Source organism: Olea europaea, chromosome 15 (genome assembly GCF_002742605.1).
Source record: "Olea europaea var. sylvestris chromosome 15, O_europaea_v1, whole genome shotgun sequence".
In the NCBI taxonomy this organism is placed as follows: domain Eukaryota; kingdom Viridiplantae; phylum Streptophyta; class Magnoliopsida; order Lamiales; family Oleaceae; genus Olea; species Olea europaea.
Window position 1 is genome coordinate 28276986 of NC_036251.1, and position 24679 is coordinate 28301664.

Sequence of the window (24679 nt, forward strand, 5' to 3'; positions counted from 1 at the left end):
GAAGGGAGATGCTTACAATGCATTTGTAATTTGCAAGAAAAGAAAGAGCGATAAGTATAAGTTAGGATTGATCGTAATCTTGGTGTACGTCCTGTGGGCCACGGAGGAGAATACATTCATTGATTTATGGTGGCTAGACTTGGTGGACGATCTAGATAGGTTCGAGACGTATCCATGGGAAAATTTTTCATTTAAATACACGATCAGTATATTCAAACGTGAGATGGGAGATAAATTGAAAAGTTCGAACGTCGGAGGCGAATCACGTTGCCGGTATTCATTACACGGCTTTCCCCTCGCTATAATGGTATGAACAAATAATACACTTGACTCGTATTTTTTTTTATATATATAAATTTGTGTTGTGAGATAATATAAATGTTTGTTTTGCAATAGATTTGGGCATTTGAAACGATCCCAACTTTGGGAATGAAGTTTGGTATGAAATATCCAGATGTAATACCAAGAATGGTCGCTTGGGAAATGCCGAAGAGGTTAACGTCTGCTACCATTGAGAACGTGTTGAATTCGAAGGAGGTAAAATTGTCTTTATTAAGTTTAATGGGAACAAATTGTGGAATTAGCTTCATGAATAACTAATGACTTGCACCTTTTAATATTTGCAGTTGGAGGTTAATTCCACATTGATTCCCACCGAAGCTGAACTCGAAGAGGCCTATTGGAAAGAGTTGAAACCAATCGTGGAAGAGGATGAGAGTGTTTCACATCATTCCAAAGGAGACGAGGCTGAGCAAGATGTCGAGCCACAGCATACATACCACGAAGAGTCTCCTCGAGCAGCTCAACCACCACAGCGTGGTTTTGAGATCAACATAGAGGATTTATTGAGAACGAAAATTGAAAAACTTGAGGGAAGGCTACAAGCAGTTATATCGACTCGACTTGATCGGTGGAGAAAAAGGTTGACAGGTTAGTTGAATTGGCTGTGGCGGGTTGGTTCCATCCAGCAACTAGTGCATTTGATGGTGCCACTAGTAGCACAACTTATGTACCAGAAAATGAACCGAAGGATGGGTTGGAAAAGGAGGTTGGGTTTGATGATGTGACAGATGTGCATGCTGCTGAAAGAAAGGTAGATCTACCTGAAGAGGATTCAAAGTTAGAGGAAGAGGAGGAGGTTAGAGGAAAAAATGTAGGAGGGAAGGAGTAGGAAACTGAGCCTGGATTTCATGATGTGAGAGATGTGCCTGCCGCTGAAACAAATGTAGAAGCTCATGAGGAGGACCCAAAGTTAGAGGAGGAGGTTAGAGGCAAAAATGTTGGACGGAAGGACTTGGAAAAGGAAGCTAGATCTGGGAATGATATAGATGAGCAAGAAAATGAAAAAAATGATCAAGGAGAGTGTTGGAAAAGAAATAATATTAGAGGAGGAGCATCCCGACGTGGAGAAAGGGATTGCTGATTTTGTGACGCCTGAAAAGCATGATGTAGATACAAATGAATCCACGCAAGGTATGTAAAAATGAATTCAAAGTTAAGTTTTACATCTTTATATCCAAATGAAACAGATTTTCCACTTCTAATTGTTGTTATTTGCAACATATAGGGGACGTTGTAGAAATCGATGAGGCGGGATCCGATCCATCGAAAGGACGAGGGTATCGTCGGAAGAGAAAAGTGCGCTTACTGTGTTCTCCGTACACTGACCCAACGAAGAGGAGAAAGTTGTCGGACATCAATGTATACGATCCTTATCGAGAAGTAGATCCTAGCAAGGTTGAGGCTTTTTGCAAATGGATGGAAACTACACCTTCGTGGTAAATTATTACATATAGTTGTAAGTACATGTGAAAGTAATGACAGTATTACCTAAATATAACTTCGTGTTGATTTTGTTGTATGCACAGCCAAATTATACCTTTGCGCTTCTATGATGTTCAAGCAAAAAGTTTGATGGATCTTTCGAAAGAGGATGGTTGGATTAATGACAGTGTAAGTAATCCAACTTTAATGATTTTACGATAATGTCACAAAAGAACTTGGTTTGAATTTATTAGTTTATTTTTGTAGATTATAAACGAGGCCCTATATTAGATACGAGAAAGGGCTTCCAGATTTCCCAATCTGTTTCGACAAGACTGTTGCATACTGGACACTTATTTCTATCAATTTGTTGTCAATGCATATGGCCAATTACAGTCCAATAAAGAGCTCAAATGTAGTAAGAGTCTAATGAATTATGTGAGAGGGGCTACTCCGGAACTCGGTAAACCTTGGAGGGACTGTAAATATTTGTATCTTCCTTGTTGGACCCGCGACCATTGGTTTGCAGTTCAAGTCGACATGGATGAATGGGCCATTTTAATGTTTGATAGTCTGAAAGGTCACATTTGCCGGGCAGCGTTGGAAGCTTACCTTTTGCCTCTACAGGTGCTTATTCCGTTGATAATAAAATCTCATGTCACCAATGAAAGCAAATATAGTACGGAGAACTTCAAATTTGTGAATGTAAAAGATGTTCTCCAACAAGTGAACGGGTAAGAATGACTAATTTCATAATTAGTAGTACCATATTATCTTGAGTGTTGAAAATTAATACAAAAATTTTACAACTTTTTTGTAGATCCGATTGTGAAATATTCGCTATCAAATTCATAGAATTTCTGCACGCAAATATGGACGTAAATACAATTCGACCGGATTACGTACCAGTATGGAGAAAGAAACTGGCTGCAGAGTTGTTGGCTTGGGATTTTGAGCCGTAGATTGTGCTTTGCTCGTATTTTTTTTATATTTTTATAACATTATGTAGTCACTTGGTTGTTTTCGCTTTGGAGTAGCAGCTATTTTGGAGTTTGAATACAATTTTAATGTACATATTTTCCATTGTCTTCTATAACTTTAAAGTTTAGATATTGTCCATGTCAGGTTGTTGAGTCTTACATGTACAAGCCTACATGTTTTCCATTGTCTTCCATTGTCATGTTGTTGCAATGTAAGATGCACACTGCTATCCTTATTTGCATAATGACTTAGAACTCGTGATGACCACACATAATGACTCTGAAGTCGTTTCAATTAAAATTGATACTAAAAACAATTTAAAACTCGTTCCTGAGACAAAAAAACGACATGCATATTGTTGCAATGTTAAATACACACTGCTTCTCTGATTTTGCGTAACGACTTAGAAGTTGCTATGGTAACATTTGTTATTTCATAGTTGTCTTTCACACTCAGATTGTTTCCATAGAAATAGAGTATCTTCGTTGGCTCTTTTGGACCATTCGAGAGCTACCAGCCCACTTGATACGCTCTTTCGATTGTCATACACATTTCGAACGTATGTGGAGCGGTCAAGGAGGATCGAAACGTCATTTTTAGGTGTAACAACTTTTAAGTCGTTATTTATGTTCATAACGAGTTCTAAGTCGTTATGCAAAATCAGAGAAGCAGTGTATTTAACATTGAAATGATATGAATGTCGTTTTGTATCCCAAAAATGAGGTAGAAATTGTTTTAGTCTCAATTTTAACTGAAACGACTTTTAAGTCGTTATTTATGTTTATAACGAGTTCTAAGTCGTTACGCAAAATCAGAGAAGCGGTATATTTAACATTGAAACGATATGAATGTCGTTTTGTTTCCCAGAAACAAGATAGAAATCGTTTTAGTATCAATTTTAAGGGAAACGACTTTTAAGTCGTTATTTATGCTTATAACGAGTTCTAAGTCGTTACGCAAAATCAGAGAAGCAATGTGTATTTAACATTTAAACGATATGAATATCGTTTTGTGTCTCGAAAATGTGGTAGAAATCGTTTTAGTATAAATTTTAACTGAAACGACTTTTAAGTCGTTATTTATATTCATAACGAGTTCTAAGTCATTAAGAAAAATCAGAGAAGTAGTGTCTATTTAACATTGAAACGATATGAATGTCGTTTTGTGTCTCAGAAACGATTTATAACTCGTTATGTTAATCTGTACAATTTTTGAACTGGAACGACATTCATGTCTACTGTAACGACATGAACGTAGTTTGCATTCCCTGTGAGAAGATACGAACATGAATACCTAAAATACTAAAATTTGATTCCAACGGTAAAAAAACATTTCAATAACACAATCAGTACAAAATCTAATAAGTGATTTCATTCAGTTGATGTAATAAGTACGAAGTTGTACAGTTACAAAATAGGATAGTGTTACAACATTAATGTTCACTACTAGCTGCTTGGCCCGTGCAAGTGGATCAAACATGATCAGTTTTCTTGCACCTGCTGCACTTACGAGCCACACGCGTCTCTCCGGCCGACCTTTTCCTCTTTTTTGATGGTCGTCCACTCTGTCTTCGTACCAATGGTGGAAATACTTCTCTGGCTATCGCATTCTTAGGAATTTGCCATTCGACCTCGTTCGGCAAAGGATATACGAATTTAGAATAAGCTTGCTTCCAACAAATACTAGTGTAAAAGGGGGTACATAATTTATAGCCCTCGTCTCCTTTAAACCTTGCTGCAGCAATTGCATGCGTACATGAAAACTTGTCCAAATCAAATCTTCTACACGTATATGTCATTTCGTAAAAATCCACAAAGTGGTGTTCTAAATTGTCACCAACTTGATAAATGTCCGGAGAAACCTAATTTACCTCCAACCCATTTGACTCATTATATGTCATGCACATCTTTTTCTCTAATGCTGGCGTGAGTTGGGTCACACATTTTTCTGCTTCAACATGTCTTTCCTAAAACCACCTTTGTAGTATCCCACGAATATATTCTAGTAAACCAACTATGGGAAGTTCTTGAGCACTCTTCAACAAACCATTTATAGATTCCGCATTATTTGTAGTCATGATATTGTAACGTATCCCGGTAAAATGCGCTCTAGCCCAACATTGAAAATCTTCTTCTAATACGTACTCTTTGATGCCCTCCTTTTTACTGCATAGAGCTGCCATGTAGGACTCAAATTCGGTTACAGTATAAGCCTCTGACGCTGCCCTAAACAAAGTTGCAACATCACACCGTGGAAAATTTGTCTTCAAGTTCTTTTGCAAGTACCATGATGAGCAAATCGAAACACATTTCTAACTCCATTTTTGATGCACTTTGCACGGTCAGATATAATTACAAGGTCATCCGTATCACCTGTTATTAACCGCAACTTCTGAACGAACCAAGTCCAGGATTCATCATTCTCCGAATCAACTACTCCCCATGCGAGTGGAAATATTTGAAAATTTGCATCCTGAGAAGTTGCTACGAGTAGAGTACCTTTCATTCTCGATGTTAAGAATGCACCGTCTACAGAAATTACCTTTCGCATTGAGTTTATGAACCCATGTATAGTTGGTCCCAATACCATAAAAAGGTACTTGAAGCGCCGATCATCATTAGTATGAATAAATGTCAGTGTACCAGGATTTTGCATCTCCAAAACATGACAATACGTTGGCAATTTCGCATAACTCTCACGGGGTTTCCCATGAATCAGTCCACAAGCAAAATTTTTAGCCATGTACGCTTTAGTATAGCTTACGGTTATGCCGAACTCTCGACGAATGTCATTAATAATGTCCCTTGGTCTGTAAACTCGGTTGACATCTTCATACTTAGGAGCGATGTGGTTTTCAATAATCATATATGAAGCATGCCTATGATCTCTGTGACGAACACTCATGGAGCAAGAATGATGACCATTGTACTTTCAAACTTCGAAAATGGGACTTTCTACGATCTTGGTTGCTCGTAAGCGCCACTTGCAATTTTCATCAATACAAACAATTGTATAAGTGCTCTTATTTGACTTCTTAACTTTGTACTCAAACTGGCACTTCACAGCTAGCAACTGTAATTTTGATATTAGGTCATATTTCGATGGAAACAACTGGTTGACTCGCACATCTAATCGTTCCGGAATTTTTATTGATGTCTCGTAACAGAGTGAACTTACACTTTCAGATACAATTTGAGTACATTCAACATCATTACCATTCACTATATATCCCTACTGCAAGGTTCATGCGTGCGTAACTCAAAATTATTGTCATCTGCCACAAGAGAATTAACTTCGTCATCTACCCTTCGGGGACTATCTTCACTTACATCAAAACCATTACAATCTACAAGTATTCCATCACCATTGTCATCATTACTATCGTTGTCTGCTCGATCTTGTTCCTCCTCGTTGTTCATATTTCAAATTTGTTCTCCACCATCTATTACTAATAAACATCCTTCATCACCAAAATCTTCTTGATTCTCAACAACTTCATTTAAAATACTTACACAAAGAAAAGTTTATGTACAGGTAGATATAAACCATCTTACGTTGTCACAATCAATTATGATTAGTGCAGCTGGAGCTTTAGACATTATCGGGACAAGACTGAGATCTCCATTTTTGTATAGACTCGTATCGATATTCAATACCTCCTTAACTTTATCATATAGTTCCATGTAAGAAATTGTTTTTGCAACAAGAATATGTATTATTTTCCCTTTGCCATTTCCATAATACTTCTATTTCCATCTACCTTCAACTGTCTGCTCATATTCAATTGGATGACAAACCGATATCCATACCATGTCCATGGTGTCCATAACCTGTAACTCAACATATAAATTTCATCAAATTTCAAACATCATACAGTATTGATAATGATATGTACGTTGTCATGGATTTCAGAAGACGATATCTATGTCGTTCACAATTTCATAAAACAATATGAATGTCGTTCTGTACTGAAAAAATCAAATACACGTTTCACGTGAAAACAATGTGAAAAAAGCCAATCATCCTTCACCACTTTACATTTCACTTCAATTAATACTAAGGAATACAAATAAGGGGTAATGAGAATAAGATTGGGAAGTAACCCATTTAAAGATCCAATCAAATCATAAAATAAATTCAAAATCATTATTGAGAAATGAACACCACAAACACATATACAACAACATGAACGGATGATTCAAAACAATGGAGAAAGAAAGTGGCTCAAATATCGAAAATTTACCATACCCTCTCTTCTTCTCCAAATGCCCAATAAAAATATAGCAAGACTTTATTATTCACTTCAACCAAATGAATGTTCAAGGGAATGAGAATGTAGATTTTGTGATTTTATTAAGTAGAGAAAAAGATGATGATAAGAAAATCAACATGGAAGCATCTATAGTGGTTGATTCGTTCTTAGAGGAGGGAGGGAAGGAGATTAGGGTTGAAAGGAAATTGAAATGAAAATAAGGGGCAATATCATCATTTCATATACAAGGATATTTTAGTCTTTTACAAATTCTATTTTCCCTATTTAATAACTTTAGGCCTTTCAACTAAAAGTCTTAATTCTTGGTCTTTTTGAACAAATGTTTAGTTTGATCAAGCCTTTTAAATGAATCCCCCGATTTTGAACCTAGATAAAAAAAAAATGGGGAATTTGTTCATTTGGCCTAACTAAACAATGTATTTGATGAAATGACCTTTAAGCAATAATAAAAACAAATAAAAAATAAAAAATATTTTAGTTAGTAAAATGACAAAATTCTCCTTTAATTGTTAATTTAATGCCTTTCAATTTTATTCATTTCATCCTGTCATTTTTCCTTCAAATTCATCTTAAAATCCTATTTTTTTCTCTTGAAAATAAAATCTTTTTTCCCTGTTCATTTTCTTCAATTTTAAGTTCTCAAAATTACATTCACATATTTCTTCTCTTCAATCACATTTGAACAAGGGTTTGGATAACATATATTTACATTGAAAGAAAGAAGAAAGATGCTTTTAGAAATTTCATCTTTGTTATATTTTTATTATTAAAAATAGTATTAAATAATATTTATTTGGTATTATTTGTGTATTTAGTGTGCTTTGTGTATTATCTGTAACCATTGGATGTAATAACACTCCAATTGCTATTTGAAATATAGAATATCACTCCAACCGTTATTTGTAAAGTAAAACGACACTACAGTCGTTATCTATTGTAGTTTGATTTTTTTTCAACGAAATGACTCTAATAATGGACTCACTAACGTATATAACACAAAAAAATTGACTAGTCACAAAAAAAAAACGATTGAAATGACATAATTTTTATATTATTGAGATGGTGAAAATACAAGTTATCACACTTATATGTGTCGATTAAGTTAATAAACATATCTATTAACTTTTGTATGTATCATGTACATATTATAATATAAATAAGTTCCACTTATTATTTTTCATGGAAAGAATGGACCGTGACCACTTATACTCACATTTATACACATGACAGCACAAATGTCGTTTTCATCCGAAATTTTCACCGTATGTGTAGTTTAGATACCAATTTTAAGCATACTATATATGTATATACCGTTTATGTCACTTACCGTATTTGCAGGTTACTTATTGTATATACAGATTACCGTATTTGCAGGCAACTTACCGTATTTGCACCTTACCGTATATATTACCTACCGTATTTGCAGAAAACTCATGGTATTTGCACATAATTTTCACAAACTATTTTTATTTCATTTCATATACAGTGAGTGATTTACACATATTTGCTCGATATCGTATACGCAACTAACATATCGGCTATGCACTTACATACACCAAAATGTTGAAATATCGTATTTGCATATATTATCTAAATAAATACCGGTTGGATAACTACCAAACCCGATGTTATCAAATTAATTAATTTTCTTCAGATTTTTTTCTCAATATACATATAATAAACTGTAAAATTATATGAAGCACATAAACAAAATAAACTGAAAAATCTACGAAGCATAAGATTAAACTGCAAACATAATTCGATAATTTGAACTCATTTAAGTCACGAGATGGACATGTCGCTCGCATAATTTGGGAGATAATCTCATTACTTTTGTTTTCCAACGAACGTGGATGGTGACTTGTGATTTCACCAATGCAACATCTACAATCTATGCCAATTCTACCGTTATTCGTCACGTAATTAATAATTCTGACTTTCTTAAGTTATGAGGTCCAATCCTTCAGGTCGACGCAATGGAAATGAAGCGAAATATAAGAGAAACCAACATAACGACACAAGTGCCGTTAAACGTTACATGTGTCGTTCTGTCGATAAACACGAGTATGAGTAGCCACGAGCCTTCCGGGCCCTGATATTCGATAATTTGAACTCATTTAAGTCGCGAGATGGACATGCTGCTCACATAATTGGGAAATACTCTCATTACTTTTGTTTCCCAACAAATGTGGATGATGACTTGTGATTTTACCAACGCGACATCTACAATCTATGTCAATTCTATCGTTATTCGTCACGTAATTAATAATTCTGATTTTCTTAAGTTAAGAGGTTCGATCCTTGAGGTCGATGCGATGGAAATGAAGCGAAATATAGAAAAATCCAACAGAATGATACAGGTACCGTCAAACGTCACTTGTGTCGTTCTGTCGATAAACACGAGTATGAGCAGCCACGAGCCTTTCGGGCCTTGATATTTCATAATTTGAACTTATTTAAGTTGCGAGATGGACATGCCGCTCACATAATTTGGGAGATACTCTCATTACTTTTGTTTTCCAACAAACGTGGATGGTGACTTGTGATTTCACCAATGCGACATCTACAATCTATGTCAATTCTACCGTTATTCGTCACGTAATTAATAATTCTAACTTTCTTATGTTAGGAGGTTCGATCCTTCAGGTCGACGTGGTTGAAATGAAATGAAATATAGAAGAAATCAACAGAACGACTCAGATACTGTTAAACATCACATGTGTCGTTCTATCGATAAACACGAGTATGAACAACCATGAGCCTTTCGGGCCTCGATATTCGATAATTTGAACTCATTTAAGTCATGAGATGGACATGTCGCTCACATAATTTTGGAAATACTCCATTACTTTTGTTTTCCAACGAATGTGGATGGTGACTTGTAATTTCACCAACGCGACATCTACAATCTATGCCAATTCTATCGTTATTCGTCACGTAATTAGTAATTTTGACTTTCTTAAATTAGGAGGTCTGATCCTTGAGGTCGATACGATAAAAATGAAGCGAAATATAGGAAAATCCAAAAGAACGACATAGGTACCGTCAAACGTCACTTGTATCGTTCTGTCAATAAACACGAGTATGAGTAGCCACGAGCCTTCCGGGCCTTGATATTCCATAATTTGAACTCATTTAAGTCGCAAGATGGATATACTGCTCACATAATTCGGGAGATACTCTCATTACTTTTGTTTTCCAACGAATGTAGATGATGACTTGTGATTTCACCAACGCGACATCTACAATCTATGTCAATTCTACCGTTATTTGCCACGTAATCAATAATTCTGACATTCTAATGTTAGGAGGTTCGATCCTTCGGGCCGACGCTATGAAAATGAAGAGAAATATAGGAGAAACCAACAGAACGACACAAGTGCTGTTAAGCGTCATCTGTGTCGTTCTATCGATAAACACGAGTATGAGCAACCACAAGCCTTTCAGGCCTCGATATTCGATAATTTAAACTCATTTAAGTCGCGAGATGGACATGCCGCTCACATAATTTGGGAGATATTCTCATTACTTTTGTATTCCAACGAATGTGGATAGTGACTTGTGATTTCACCAATGCGACATTTACAGGCTATGTCAATTCTACCGTTATTCGTCACGTAATTAATAATTCTAACTTTCTTAAGTTAGGAGGTCTGATCTTTGAGGTCGACGTGATGAAAATGAAGTGACATATAGAAAAAAATCAAAAGAACGACACAGGTGCCGTTAAACGTCACTAGTGTTGTTCTGTCGATAAACACAAGTATGAGCAACCACGAGCCTTTCGGACCTTGATATTCCATAATTTGAACTCATTTAAGTCGCGAGATGGACATGCAGCTAACATAATTCGGGAGATACTCTCATTACTTTTGTGTTTGCAACGAATGTGGATAGTGACTTGTGATTTCACCAACACATCTACAATCTATGCCAATTCTACCGTTATTTGTCATGTGATTAATAATTCTAGCTTTTTATGTTATGAGGTCTGATTCTTCAGGTCGACGCAGTAGAAATGAAGCAAAATATAGGAGAAATCAACAGAATGACTCAGGTGCCGTTAAACGTCACATGTGTCGTTCTGTCGATAAACACAAGTATGAGCAGCCACGAGCCTTCCGGACTTCGATATTCGATAATTTGAATGTATTTAAGTTGCGAGATGGACATGCTGCTCACATAATTTGGGAGATATTCTCATTACTTTTGTTTTCCAACGAATGTGGATGGTGACTTGTAATTTCACCAATGCGACATCTACAATTTATGTCAATTCTACTGTTATTCGTCACGTAATTAATCATTTTAACTTTCTTAAGTTAGGAGGTTCGATCCTTGAGGTCGACACGATAGAAATGAAGCGAAATATAGGAAAAATCAATAGAACGACACAGGTGCCGTTAAACGTCACTTGTGTCGTTCTGTCGATAAACACGAGTATGAGCAGTCATAAGCCTTTTAGGCCTTGATATTCCACAATTTGAACTCATTTAAGTCGCTAAATGAACATGTCACTCACATAATTTGAGAGATACTCTCATTACTTTTGTTTTCCAACGAATATGGATGGTGACTTGTGATTTCTCCAACACGATATGTACAATCTATATCAATTCTATCGTTCTTCATAACGTAATTAATAATTCTGACTTTTTTAAGTTAGGAGGTCCGATCCTTGAGGTTAACGCGGTGGAAATGAAGTGAAATATAGGAGAAACCAACAAAATGGCACAGGTGTCGTTAATCTTCACTTGCGTCGTTTTGTCGATAAACACGAGTATGAGCAGCTACGAGTCTTTCGCGCCTTGATATTCCATAATTTGAACTCATGTAAGTTGTGAGATAGACATGTTGCTTACATAATTTGAAAGATACTCTCATTGCTTGGACAACATGAAAAATGAGAACAACACTAGTGTTGTTACTGTTATAAAAACAGCACAAGTGTCGTTACTTATGTAAACACAATACGACTAATTGATAACTTGTATATTTAAAAATAAATTGTTATTAGATCAATGATATTTAATTTCTGAACATAATTTCTATATTTTCTAGGTAAAATACTAAAAACGGACCAGTGATGTTTTGTTATAACAAAAAATAAATATCTGTCGTTATGGTTTCATCAATTCAAGTATATATTAAAATAATATGAAAATAGATACCATATTTATATTATCAAAGTAACCAGAATATATCATCAATAAGGGACAAATCATAACAGATAACTGTTGTACTGTCGTTTTACATGGAAGATAACGATTGTAGTGTCGTTCTACACTACAGATAATGACTGGAGTATCGTTATCGTCCAATAGTTGCAGACGATACAAATATATACCAAATGAGAAAATAAAATCAATTAAAATATCATTTATACTATATTCAACAATAAAATTACCAATGTAAATGAGATTTCTAAAAATACATTTCTTTTTTCTTTAAATATAGAAGAGATTTCAATGTAGATAATATGTATATCAAAATTCTTGTTCAAATGCTCACAATATTGGAGAAGATAGAAGAAGAATACAATGAATAACAAGATTTTAGGGAAGACTGCACATTGATGTGTTTTGTAGATGAATTGAGGGATTTGATTGGATTGAAAGGGTATTTGAGTATTTTTCATGGTGAGGGCATTTTAGATAATTGACATTATTTGTTTATTGAATTTTGTAAGTGGAGGCCATTTGACCAAAAAAATATTGAAGGAAGGTTATTTTATCAATATCATTGTTTGATTAGGCCTTTTTATCAAATCCCCCTTTCAAAATTTGCAAACTTGACCCTCTTTATAAAATTGGAAGCAGGAGCCTACAAATTACGAATTTGCATGATAGACCCCCATCTTCAATCACCCACAACAACTGAAAACCCTAAAATTCTTCCTTCTCTTTACAGCCGTCGGCTACCAAACTGAGGAGTGACCGCCGCTAACAAAATAGAGGTGGCCATGATTTCGCCTGCAAGTGCTGCGGTGTAGCAGCAACGGTCGATAGCTGCTACCGATTTTCAGATCCAAACCATTTTTTTTCATTCAAAATCAAATTTTAAATATTATGAAAATCAATTTTTCCTTAATTGCTAGACCCAAGAAAAAGAGATAACAATCAACTTTTGATTGCACAAAATATTAAACAATTTCTAACAAATACAAAGTAGGCTCTGATACCACTGTTCTGAATCTACTTAACGTGCACAATGGAAAATTAAAACATATTTCGATTCCCGCCAGGATTTATCTTCGTGTTTAAATAGAAATTGTGATAAAGATGTACCTTTTACAAGATCTGCAAACTCCTTTGCCGTATCTTTGTTCCAGCAACTTGAATCTGTCTCCCATAGTTGTCCAATTGTCCAGCCTCCAACGATGATCCACACAGAGAATAAGATTGTAGGGTTATGATTTTCTTCTTGTGCTAACAAGAATAATGAATTATCTACGGATTTTGAAAACTCTAATCATATTTATATAACCTCGAACGGGTTTGGCTTGACCGGTCTAATATTTAATTAACCCATTTAATTAGATCCGGTCCGTAAATTAATTAATCAAATTAATTAATTCGAACATATAAATAACCAATCAAATTAATTAATTTATCTAACGATTGTTAAATTAATTAATTGATAAAATTGCAATCTTTCAATTCTCTTTTGTGTGCAACCCATCAGGTTTTCGATCACGATACCTAACGACGTGAAATATTATTTTGATCTAATCAAAATTGATAAATTAAAACCCTTTTAATTTATCATCAACTCACACACGCCGTCCCAAATTGATATCTAGCAATGTGTCAGGGCAATACATGTGACATAAAATATTACGTTGTATGACAAAACCAAACTCATTCGTTTACCGTGAAACTTTAATCCATTCGTCAATATGATCCGATTAATTACGAGATATGGAAGTGTGTCAATCTCGATTATTATCATATCTTTCACTCTACTATTAAGTCAATATATGTCAAAAACTCATTTTCGACTTATGAGAATACCTTAACCAAGAATTTCGTTATCAACTTAATTGAACGAAATATAGATCATAATCTCTTACTATCTAAAAGTGACAAATCCTCTATTAGTTATTCACAATCTTCATAAGATTCTTGACATACTCGAATGATGCCATATTAACGGACCTTGGTAGAACAACATCCATCATCGTCAAAGTATGATTGTCCTCATATAAGGTACCATGACGACCTCAAGTTAAAGGACCAATTTCACTACCGAACATTAGAGATTAACCACTAATACTCAGATAGTTATCCATGTCGAATCTCTTGGTGGGTCTCCAATATTTTGTTCTATAAAAAGAATCCACGTGTTCATTTAAATGTCACCACACTTTAACTTGTGAGATCAGCCACTTACTTCATAAGTAAGAAATGTCACACGTAATGGTTTATCTGTAATAACGATATTCGTATCTCATTATTACTTACAACCACGGAAGGTTTAGGATTCAATCATATGTAATTTGTATCTCATAATCACAACTCCTAGTAATTTTTAATTACGAAAATTTGAATCTACGGACTCAATTATTTAATTTAATTGTCTATTAATTAAATAATAGATCTGTCATTAAATTGCATTAATTATATATTAAAAGTATTTATGTCCAAGATTGATTGGATTTAGGGTATAACACTTACAGAGATCACTCGTGATTGAACCGAATGTAATCTTTTATTTAAATTATGATATTTGATATTAACATTATAGTTGTAGTTGATGTTGGGATATTTTAATTGATTGAATGTTCAAGAAAATTTTAGTTCTTATTAATGCTATTTATAATTGCTTTCTTTCAGTTTCAAAATTGTTTATGATTGTGGGTAAGAATAGCCTGTAGTATGATGTGAATATATGGAAGTTATGGAACCATTAGTATTGTTGTTCATAAGCAAATTTCTCATTATTTTACTATTTTGATTGTTAATATAATTTTTTTTTCAACCACTTCTTTTATTGTTGAAAAGAAAGGCAACTAAGTTTCAATTCTTTCAATGATTTTTGATTGATAAAAATAATAAAAATGACACATCAAATATTTGTTGAAATAAATTAATTGGTTGATAATATTAATTTTTAACGACTTTTTTTTCGTTGTTGAAATGAAAGGTAACTAAAATTTGGTCACTTTCATTGTATTATAACAACAAAAATAGATGATGCAACAACCAAACAAGTGGTTGTTGAAAAGGAATCAATTGTCAATACAAAATTTTTACGACCAGCTATTTAGTTGTTGAAATAATACATTTAACGACCAAATGTATTTTTAGTCGTTGAATGCAATTGCCAACACCCATTTGCTAACCAACAAACGACCAACTGATTTTGTTCGTTGAATGTGATCAACAACTAAAAATGTACATTCTACGACTATTTATATTGTTGTTAAAGGTTGTATTTCTTGTAGTGTATACCTATATTAAATCGTAACTTAGCCCCTTATTTTGTGTGGATTAAAATTTAAGGCAAAATCAATATTTAATTTTAACCACACAAATGGGATTCCCAATTTTTTTAATTACACATCTCAGTAACTTTTATCTGATTCTATTAAAATCAGATTTTTAATTACACCAAATATGGGATGAATCTTACACATCTAACTATATAACGGTTGGGGTACTAAATTTACAAATTTCTCTAACGTTGTTTCCTCCTCTTCTTCTTATTATTATTAATTTTTATTTTGTGGGGGGTGGGGTGGGGTATGATGATCTTGGCATCAAATTAAAAGTCATTTTAATTATAATTTTCTAAATTGCAGTCTGACCTGTATCGCTATATAACTGGACAAATTTGTTTAGTTAACAAAGTCCAAGTGTCCGTGAATGAATATTGTTTCATTCTTCTTGTCAAAGAGTGCCAACGAAGTCCAACGTTATGACTTATGAGTTTAGTTAACAAACTCCAATGTAAGCAACACTTTGTCATGAATTTATGTTTGTTAATTGTTAACAGTGCAGTTTAGTTAACAAACTCCAATGTAAGCAACACTTTGTCATGAATTTATGTTTATTAATTGTTAACAGTGCATTAACAATTGTTAAGTCAACTTCAATTGCATATATGAATCATGAATGCATTTAATTAAGGATCAATTCCTAACACGACCAAATTCGTATATTTATCAAAAAAAACATTGAACGGATTAGACACAGGATGAATGGAAAATAAGCAAAATCAAAGCCTTACTCAAGTGATAGGAGGTGTTGAGAAATAAAGGAACAAAAATAATATGGCAATATGAAAATCAAACAAGAACAAAAGATTTCCGTGGAAAAAATTTACGGGCAAAAGATGAGAATTTATTAATATCGATAGAGTTTTGCTACAAAACAGAGTGAAATACAGGCTGCACACGTGTCTACACATGATTGGTGAATTTGAAAAAAAAAAATAATAATAATAAATAAATAGCCAACAAGTTGCTAACACGTTAGCCTATATTTTATTCCCTATCTTTCTGGTTGTCTGTTTATTCGATAATTGAGGATTACAAAATAGTGTAAAATGTAATGATTGATTTTTCAAAGGTTTACCTCTCATATATAGTACAAAGAAGAGCTTAAGATGTGGTGGAGTTCAAATATTACAAATTTAGACAATAATGGAGTGTTCGTGATAAAAAAAAAATGTTTTAAAAAACTGCCAAGATCTAGAACAGTTCAAATTCAGATTAAGATTGTTGTCTCGTGGCTGTCGAGCAATGGTCTGCCGCTCAAATGACCTCCTCACTAATAGCAATTAGCACTGAAAGTTTCAGTTCTGAGCGCTCAAGCAAGATCGAGCGTAGCAAGCGCCAGTTCACCATTTCGTTACCCTTGCATGATTTCTTCCTTTCATATTGCAACTTGGATTCTTTCAAGTCTTTTTAATAAAATTGAATTCCCAAATAGATTTCAACTAGACTTAAAATAGAATTGTCAAATAATTTTCCAAATAGAATTCAGGTCACATCCTAATTCTAAGAAAGAGGGAAGTGTTACCAGGTCATTAAACCTCTTAGAAGGGAATGATGAATTTCCAAAAGAAGAAAAAAAAGGAAAAGAATAAAAAACATGCGATATAATTTACTTCTCAACCATATAAATCAGTTACGAACTCTTACACACTCAAGGTAAGCACGCATATGGATCAAATTCTTGACCAATGCTTGTTCATTATTGTACAACGTTTTCATTTCTTCAACAGTACTGAAAAAAAGTAAAAACAAGTAAACAACTTATATAAATAGAAGTGTTCATGAATTATTCTCTTCTATATTGCTCAAGTGGCACAACTTCATGGATGCATGCAGAAGCTCACAATTTGATAGGAAAAGCCTCGAGAGGAATGGCCTTCTGTAGAGTAATTCCATATCTCTCAGTCATGTCTATTTCTTCCAGTTTTAATCCCTCTTCAAGTTTCCATTCAAAGTTGCATATCAAAGTGGCTAGCATGAGGTGCACCATCCGACGGGCCAATGGCAAACCTGGGCATATCCTCCTCCCAGCACCAAAGGGAATAAGCTCAAAATCTTGACCTTGGAAATCAGTCTCGCGGTCTAAAAATCTTTCAGGCATAAACAAATCTGGACTCAACCAATTGTTTGAATCTCTACCACTCGCCCATACATTAACTAGAATTTGTGCATTTTTAGGGACCAAGTAGCCATTGATCTCTACATCGACATCAGCTTTATGAGGTACTAGAAGGGGGGCAGCAGGATGTAGCCTAAAGGTTTCTTTCACCACAGCCTGCAAATATGGGAGCTTTGAAATGTCTGATTCTTGGATTTGCTTCTTCATTCCAATTACATCCCTAAGCTCATTTCTAGCTTTTATTATCTTCTCAGGGTTGCGCAATAACTCTGTCATTGCCCATTCAACTGTACTTGAAGTTGTATCTGCCCCAGCACCAAATAAATCCTACAAACAAGAAAAATTAATTATGTTCTTAATCAAGTCTCACGGCAACCTATTTGTCATAAATTTTGACCAAAAGATAAATTCAAGATAACATTGAAATATATAAAAGGATTAAACTTTTAGTCGATTCAATAAGCATGCATTTTTTGGATTAATGTACTATATTTATGTAATTAGTGCACCTACCATTTCATGATTCGTGCTAAAAGTGATGTATCCTTTTGCCTAGATCCCCACGTTGACCATTTTACAAAGACACGTGGCATAATCAACATGTTGGTAGGCCATTTAGGTTAGGGAGGCATTTTCCCTCCGTTCTTACCAACATCCAGTGTGTAATCCACATGTTGCTAGTTAGAACTAGGTCTTCAAACCCCCAGTATTCTTATCAATACTTCAATTTTTCTGAGTATTGATTCTATTTCACTCCTATAGAGACCTTGCTGACCATCCTTATTCTGCAAAGAGCTTATTCGCCAAACCTCTGAGTTGGGAGTCGTGATAATTCCTTCATGCAATCTGAATTGTGCCCATCAAGGGGAATTGTCCATTTGTATCGGTATCCTTTTGCCCAAACCACATGGGGATTTAGACAAAAGAATAGACCACAACCAATACCAATCACACAATAGTACGTCAACTAATTAGATAGACATGACATATTCTAAAAATGACATGTTATAGAATCATTTTGACTAAAAGTTTAAACCTTTTATTTATTTCAATTTTTATGTTAAGCAAAATGAATTTATCTTTTCATCAAAGGTTCACACGTATAAAATTTATGACAAATACTTAAATACGTTAAAATTAAGCTTGAACATGTTGGGAAAAATTGAGTGATTTGTGTGTAGATAAATTTATCAATTAGCATAATAATATAATCAATTAGATGTAAACATAATTCAACAATAACATAAAATAATAATAGGGTTAGAAAAACAAACCTTGGGAGCCACGTCGAGGACGTTGTCCTAAAGTTGTGTTGTTTCCCATTCGTGCGGGTTCTTTCGACACTACACGACTCCAAGATAAAACTCATGTGGCTCTCCTCTATGAGCACGACCATAGGGAGATGAAGATCTAACTTTTCATCAAGTTGCCACAAACTATAGAAATATAGTATAAAGTATAGATATAATATTTTATTTTTCCTTGTATCTCAAGTTGTTTTCCTCAAATGAATGAACTCCCTTTTATAAGGATAAATTTAACCCCACAATTAAACCACAATTACACCATTAAAGCATAGGTTACCATATGTTTTAATTTTATATTAAAACTTAAAATTAAAGTGCTTTAATATTTTGAAAGGTTGAAACTTCTTTTAAGTTACAACAATCCCCCACAAGTTTTAAACTTTCAAAATAATTAAAAAATATATAATAGTGGCAACATAATACTGTGCAATAGGTGTAGGTGTCTTTTGGACTTGAACCTCACTTAGTCGTAACAATTTCCATTTGAGGGAGCCATAATGGACTAAGCCTTGAATTAGGTCCCTTTAGTCAAATTTCAATTGTTCCATACACAGTATCGATTTAGGCTTAGTTCATAACGGGTAGCGCTTTTACTGACCATGCGCTCTAATCTTGATTCTAGTAAGAGTCCATAGGAAATAGCCTAATCTCATAGCCATGGTCTCATGGCAACTCTTACATAAGTGAGTCCTTCAAGGGTGTGTGTGACCCACACCTCGCGAGAATTTTCACCTCGATACTCATTCAGGGTTAAACCCTTCCTAACATCACATTATTATTAACACTATCACCATAGGGATGAGCACGATATAGGTAGTGCTATTACAAGTCACGCAGCACGGATTGTTTCTACTACATTGAACCTTCTTCATGGGATCTTCAATCACAAAGGTTGGGTTACTCCCGGAGGTGACTCCCTTATGGGTTTAAACTCATCCCCCTCGATGATTTATATATGTCCATCTCGGACTACATATATTCATGTCTCTCTTGGACAATAAATTGATACCATTAATTTGCAAATCTTTTCTTCTTCATCTGCCCATTTGCAAAGTCACCTAAGAACTTTTCTAAAATGTCAATATCACATACATAAGTTTAGTAAGATAAAGAAACGAAAGTTTAATATTGATTTTAGTAATACGTTCGATCTGATGAATGTATTGAACTCTTGCATTTCACCTGCAAACTTCATATTCAATGTGAACATTTTGATAAATGTGTCAATTCCAAAATAATTATGAATAATTAAGGATAAAGCACATAGATATCCAATATTTTTAATACCCCCACATTTCAAAGATATTAAGCTTTAATTGAGTAAATATATAATCTTACAAATTTTTTATTGTTAAGATCACATGTTGTGAGGAGATGGTTGGTGCACGTGTTTATCAAACCAAATATTTGCAACTTTTCCTTAAACACATTCGCAAAATATTTTTTTTTCATAATAGTAAATTATAAATAAATAATTGATTATATTTAGTATATCTACTGAAGTAAGAATGTGTCTAATCATGAAAAGGATTAAAATAATACCACAAATCAAATTCATATTCTCATCACATCTGCCTTATAAGATTTAAAACACTTGCACCATGTCTTGGAGGAAAATAAACATGCCACCCAAGGAATTTGTGAACTAACTTTAAGGACTTAATTGACAACTATATAAGTTTTAAATTGCCACTTAAGTTTATTTGTTATATTTTATTTTCCATCTAAGCAAACATGCTTTAATGTGTGGTTCAAAATTTTATTATTGAGTTGAATGTACCCCACAATATATAATCACCAATATTTCTAAACTCACCAGACAATAATTCTGTGGATGAGATTTTCAATCATAGTAACTATGTCAAAAGAGAAATATGAGACATTTGGTAACGAAATTTAATGCTCTAACATGCATTGATCAAGTAATCTAATTATCAATAAACATGCCACCAAGCATTTTACTTACTAAAACCCAGACTGGTTGGGGACTTGGGCATAATAGATCATAATGAATCTTAAAATAAGAATCTTGTCACGTGCATTTTCAATTTCATACTAAAAATATCCTTTCTAAGAGTAATACACATTTCATAGAACAAATTATGCGTTGAACATCTTAATCAATGACCATAGTGTTGTTACAACTTTTCCACTCATCATTCACCAGACATTCATTTTAATATCTTAAAATATGAGGGCTCATGTAGAACTTAAAATAATTAAATCCCAACTAAATTATTATAATTATTACGATTAAAGGTTTCAAAACTTGAATTAAAATTGGTCATAATACATGATATTATTATTATATTTTATTTAATATGAAAATAAGAGTTACATGTCTAAATTGAATAATAATAAACCACCATTACTCATTGGAGTTAAACTTGAACTATAAATAAAATTATGGATATTAATTATGAAATTAACATCTTTTAAAATGTTAAATCAGTACATTTTCATAAATCTTAGATACTCGTATCTATCGTTAACCCAATCTGCCTGATATACCATATTGAGGTAGTGCATGTTTCATCTTTTTGAAACATTTACTCATAGCTTTTATCATTAGTAGGACAAAATTAAACAAATAAAATTTGAAATGAATAACAATTATGTTCTAACATAATTGTGGTCATCAAATAATTTTAATGACTACATAAAAAATCACTTGACTTTACCTCATATATTGCGAAGAATTAATTGTTTGCTCCATCTTATTTATTCATCAATAAAATGATTTCAACAGTCTGATATGCTCCAAACAAAACATTGATTTGTTTCATGTGAAACCAAAGAATGAAATCATCCCCCCACATTTTAAAAACACACTTTCCACCACCCAATATTCTTTATGTTTATAACAATATAATTATTTCAATGTCAAAGCTAATAAAAGATATTTAACACAAGTGGAAGATTTAGTATAATGCTAAGGAAAATACAAATTAAACAAAATTCAAATCACATGAATGTTTAAAAAAAAACCCCTCTACCGATATACTCGGCTTCAATTGCATGTATGATTGATTTGCCTTGTATTATTCCTCTAAATCAGCAATGCAATTTTTTAAATAATTTCTTGGGCTATCATGACACCATCTACCCTTAGCGAAAAATTGATGAATTTTCATTTACATAGATATAAGTTTGTAAGGATGTTCTAGTCCCTACTTGCTGCAAGATAATGCCACTTTGGGAATTTTTCAATGTTACTGTTCGAGATCATAAAACTAATATTTTACACATGTCACATAAAAGGAATTGTCTACATACAAATCACAAACACGACTTTAAATTGTCGAAAAAAATTGAGTGATTTGTGTGTCGATAAATTTATCAATTAGCATAATAATATAAACAATTAGACGTAAATATAATTCAACAATAATATAAAATAATAATAGGGTTAGAAAAACAAGCTTTGGGAGTCACGTCGAGGACACTGCCCTAAAATCATGTTGCCTCTCCTTCGTGCGGATTCTTTCAGCATTACACGGCTCCAAGATAAAACTTATATGGCTCTCCTTCTATGAGCACGACCATAGGGAGATGAAGAACGAGTCTTTCATCAAATTGCCACAAACTATAAAAATATAGTATAAAGTATAGATATAATATTTTATTTTTCCTTGTATCTCAAATTGTTTTCCTCAAATGAAAGAACTCCCTTTTATAGGGATAAATTTAACTCCACAATTAAACCACAATTGCACCATTAACATAGGTTACCATATGTTTTAATTTTATATTAAAACTTAAAAGCAAAGTGCTTTAATATTTGGAAAGGTTGGAACTTTTTTTAGTTACAACAGAACATATGCCTTCTATAGGCTTTAATATCATGTCGAGCCGATTTTATACTTTTATTACAAAGGACGATCAGATGGAATGACTACGTTAACTTGCTAATCAGAATATATATGCTTTTGGTTTTTCCTTGTACTAATCTCCTTTGCTATGGTGAAATAGCACGCACCACCAAAAAAAAAAAAAAGAAAAATAAAATAAAACAAATCAGTATAATACTTATTAAACGAACCAGAAATGCTGCAGAAAAAAATTCAGTATAATACTTACCAGAAGAAGATGCTTTATATCATCTCGGCTTAATTCAGGCTCAAGTTTTTGGTTGAGATCAAGGAGAGCGTCCAGTAAATCATTTTTCACTGATGTACCTCTCGATTTCAACCGTTCATCTATTATGCCATCGAATATTGCAAACAACTTATCAAAATAAACCTTGTTCCGGCGCAAATTTCCTTGCGGATCATAATATTTGAGAACTGGAAAATAGTCTGCAATATTAGGAGTTCCAATACATTCCATCACACCCCATACAACGTCCTTAAACTCTTGAGAAGAATCAGAGTTAAAATCTGCAAATTCGACTGAAAAAAGAGTTGCCGACATCAAATTAATTGATGTGATTAAAGCAGCTTCACCAATTTTAACAGTCCGCCCATTAACACTACACTGATTCACATAATCACTCAGTATCAGCAACTTTTCTTGGCGAAGGTCCCAACTTGCGTCAAGCCGAGGCGTTGAAAACATTTGTTCTTTACATATTCTGCGAAGTTTACGCCATTGATTTTCCGCGGGCAACCACACCATAGAAAGTTTGTCGTGTTCTTTTGCCATGGCTGCACTAGGAGGACTTCTGCTGGAGAAGACTTGATCGTATTTTTGCAATACGTCTTTGGCTATTTCGGGTGATGAAACAACTACAACATCAAGACACCCTATTTTAAGATATATTAAGGGTCCATAGGTTTTGGAGAGTTTGGCCAGCGACTGGTGGGGTTTCTTGCCGAGTTCTAGCATGTTTCCAATGATCGGAAAAGGATATGGCCCCGGCGGGAGCTTGCCGGATTTCTGATGCTTTGAATTTAAGGTTTGGAAAAGAATCCATATCCATATTATAGATAAAAGAAGCAGCAAAAATGTTAGGAAATCCATGGATACGGCGTTTCTTTCTTCCCTCTTCTTGTCTTCTATGGCTTCACCACTTATTCAATCTCAAAAAGTAGTGATTAATATTGCCCCGGTTCTCAACCCCCCGCGTCCTCAAGCAAATTATCCCTTGTTTGAGTCCCATTTTTTCATCAAAATACATTTTTCAACAGTGATTTGACACAATTTTAATCACACATTTTTCAATAAAATAATATTATACGCAAATCAAAAAATATTTCTTATTTTTTAACCACACATTTCTCATTAATATACTATTCAAAAATTCATTTTCTCCTTTAAAATGGGGCTCAAACAAGGGCTAAATTTCATTTCTCTCACTCTTATTTTCAATTATACAATTTTTCATAAAATAATATTATGAGCCTGTTTGGAAGTAATTTTAAGAATTGATTTTTTGACTGTTATGAGAAAAGTGGAATTTACCTGTGAGAGAAAAAGTCAAATATGACGGTTGGAATAATGAAATAACGGTCAAAAATCAATTTTTTGGGTGAAAAAATCGAGCCAAAATAGGCCCTATACATAAATTGAAAATTTATATTTCTTTTTCAACCACCCATAATTTAAAAAAAAAATACTATTTCACCTATTATATTTTGGAATAATGGGGCCAAACGGGGGCATAATGATAAATTTTTAGAAACCTACGATGAATCCTTACTATGGCCTTGTTTAAGCCCTATTATTTTCTCATTAAAATAAAAAATATTTTCGTTATTCATCAATCAAGTCACCATATTTGACCTTTTATTTTT

At 33.6% G+C, this 24679-nt stretch overlaps 2 protein-coding genes across 2 annotated transcripts; both read right to left on the reverse strand.

The window, feature by feature from the left end:
• Nucleotides 1-4711: 4711 nt before the first annotated feature.
• Nucleotides 4712-5649, reverse strand: LOC111411506. The gene is made up of 2 exons (XM_023042032.1): nucleotides 5101-5649; nucleotides 4712-5017 (listed from the first exon to the last, which is right to left on the reverse strand). The coding sequence occupies exons 1-2, from the start codon at nucleotides 5647-5649 to the stop codon at nucleotides 4712-4714; spliced, it is 855 nt and encodes a 284-aa protein (XP_022897800.1).
• An 11467-nt stretch (nucleotides 5650-17116) lies between these two features.
• On the reverse strand, nucleotides 17117-23949 carry LOC111410783 (ferruginol synthase-like). The gene is made up of 2 exons (XM_023041311.1): nucleotides 23025-23949; nucleotides 17117-17964 (listed from the first exon to the last, which is right to left on the reverse strand). The coding sequence occupies exons 1-2, from the start codon at nucleotides 23904-23906 to the stop codon at nucleotides 17359-17361; spliced, it is 1488 nt and encodes a 495-aa protein (XP_022897079.1). The 5' UTR covers nucleotides 23907-23949; the 3' UTR covers nucleotides 17117-17358.
• Nucleotides 23950-24679: the final 730 nt, after the last annotated feature.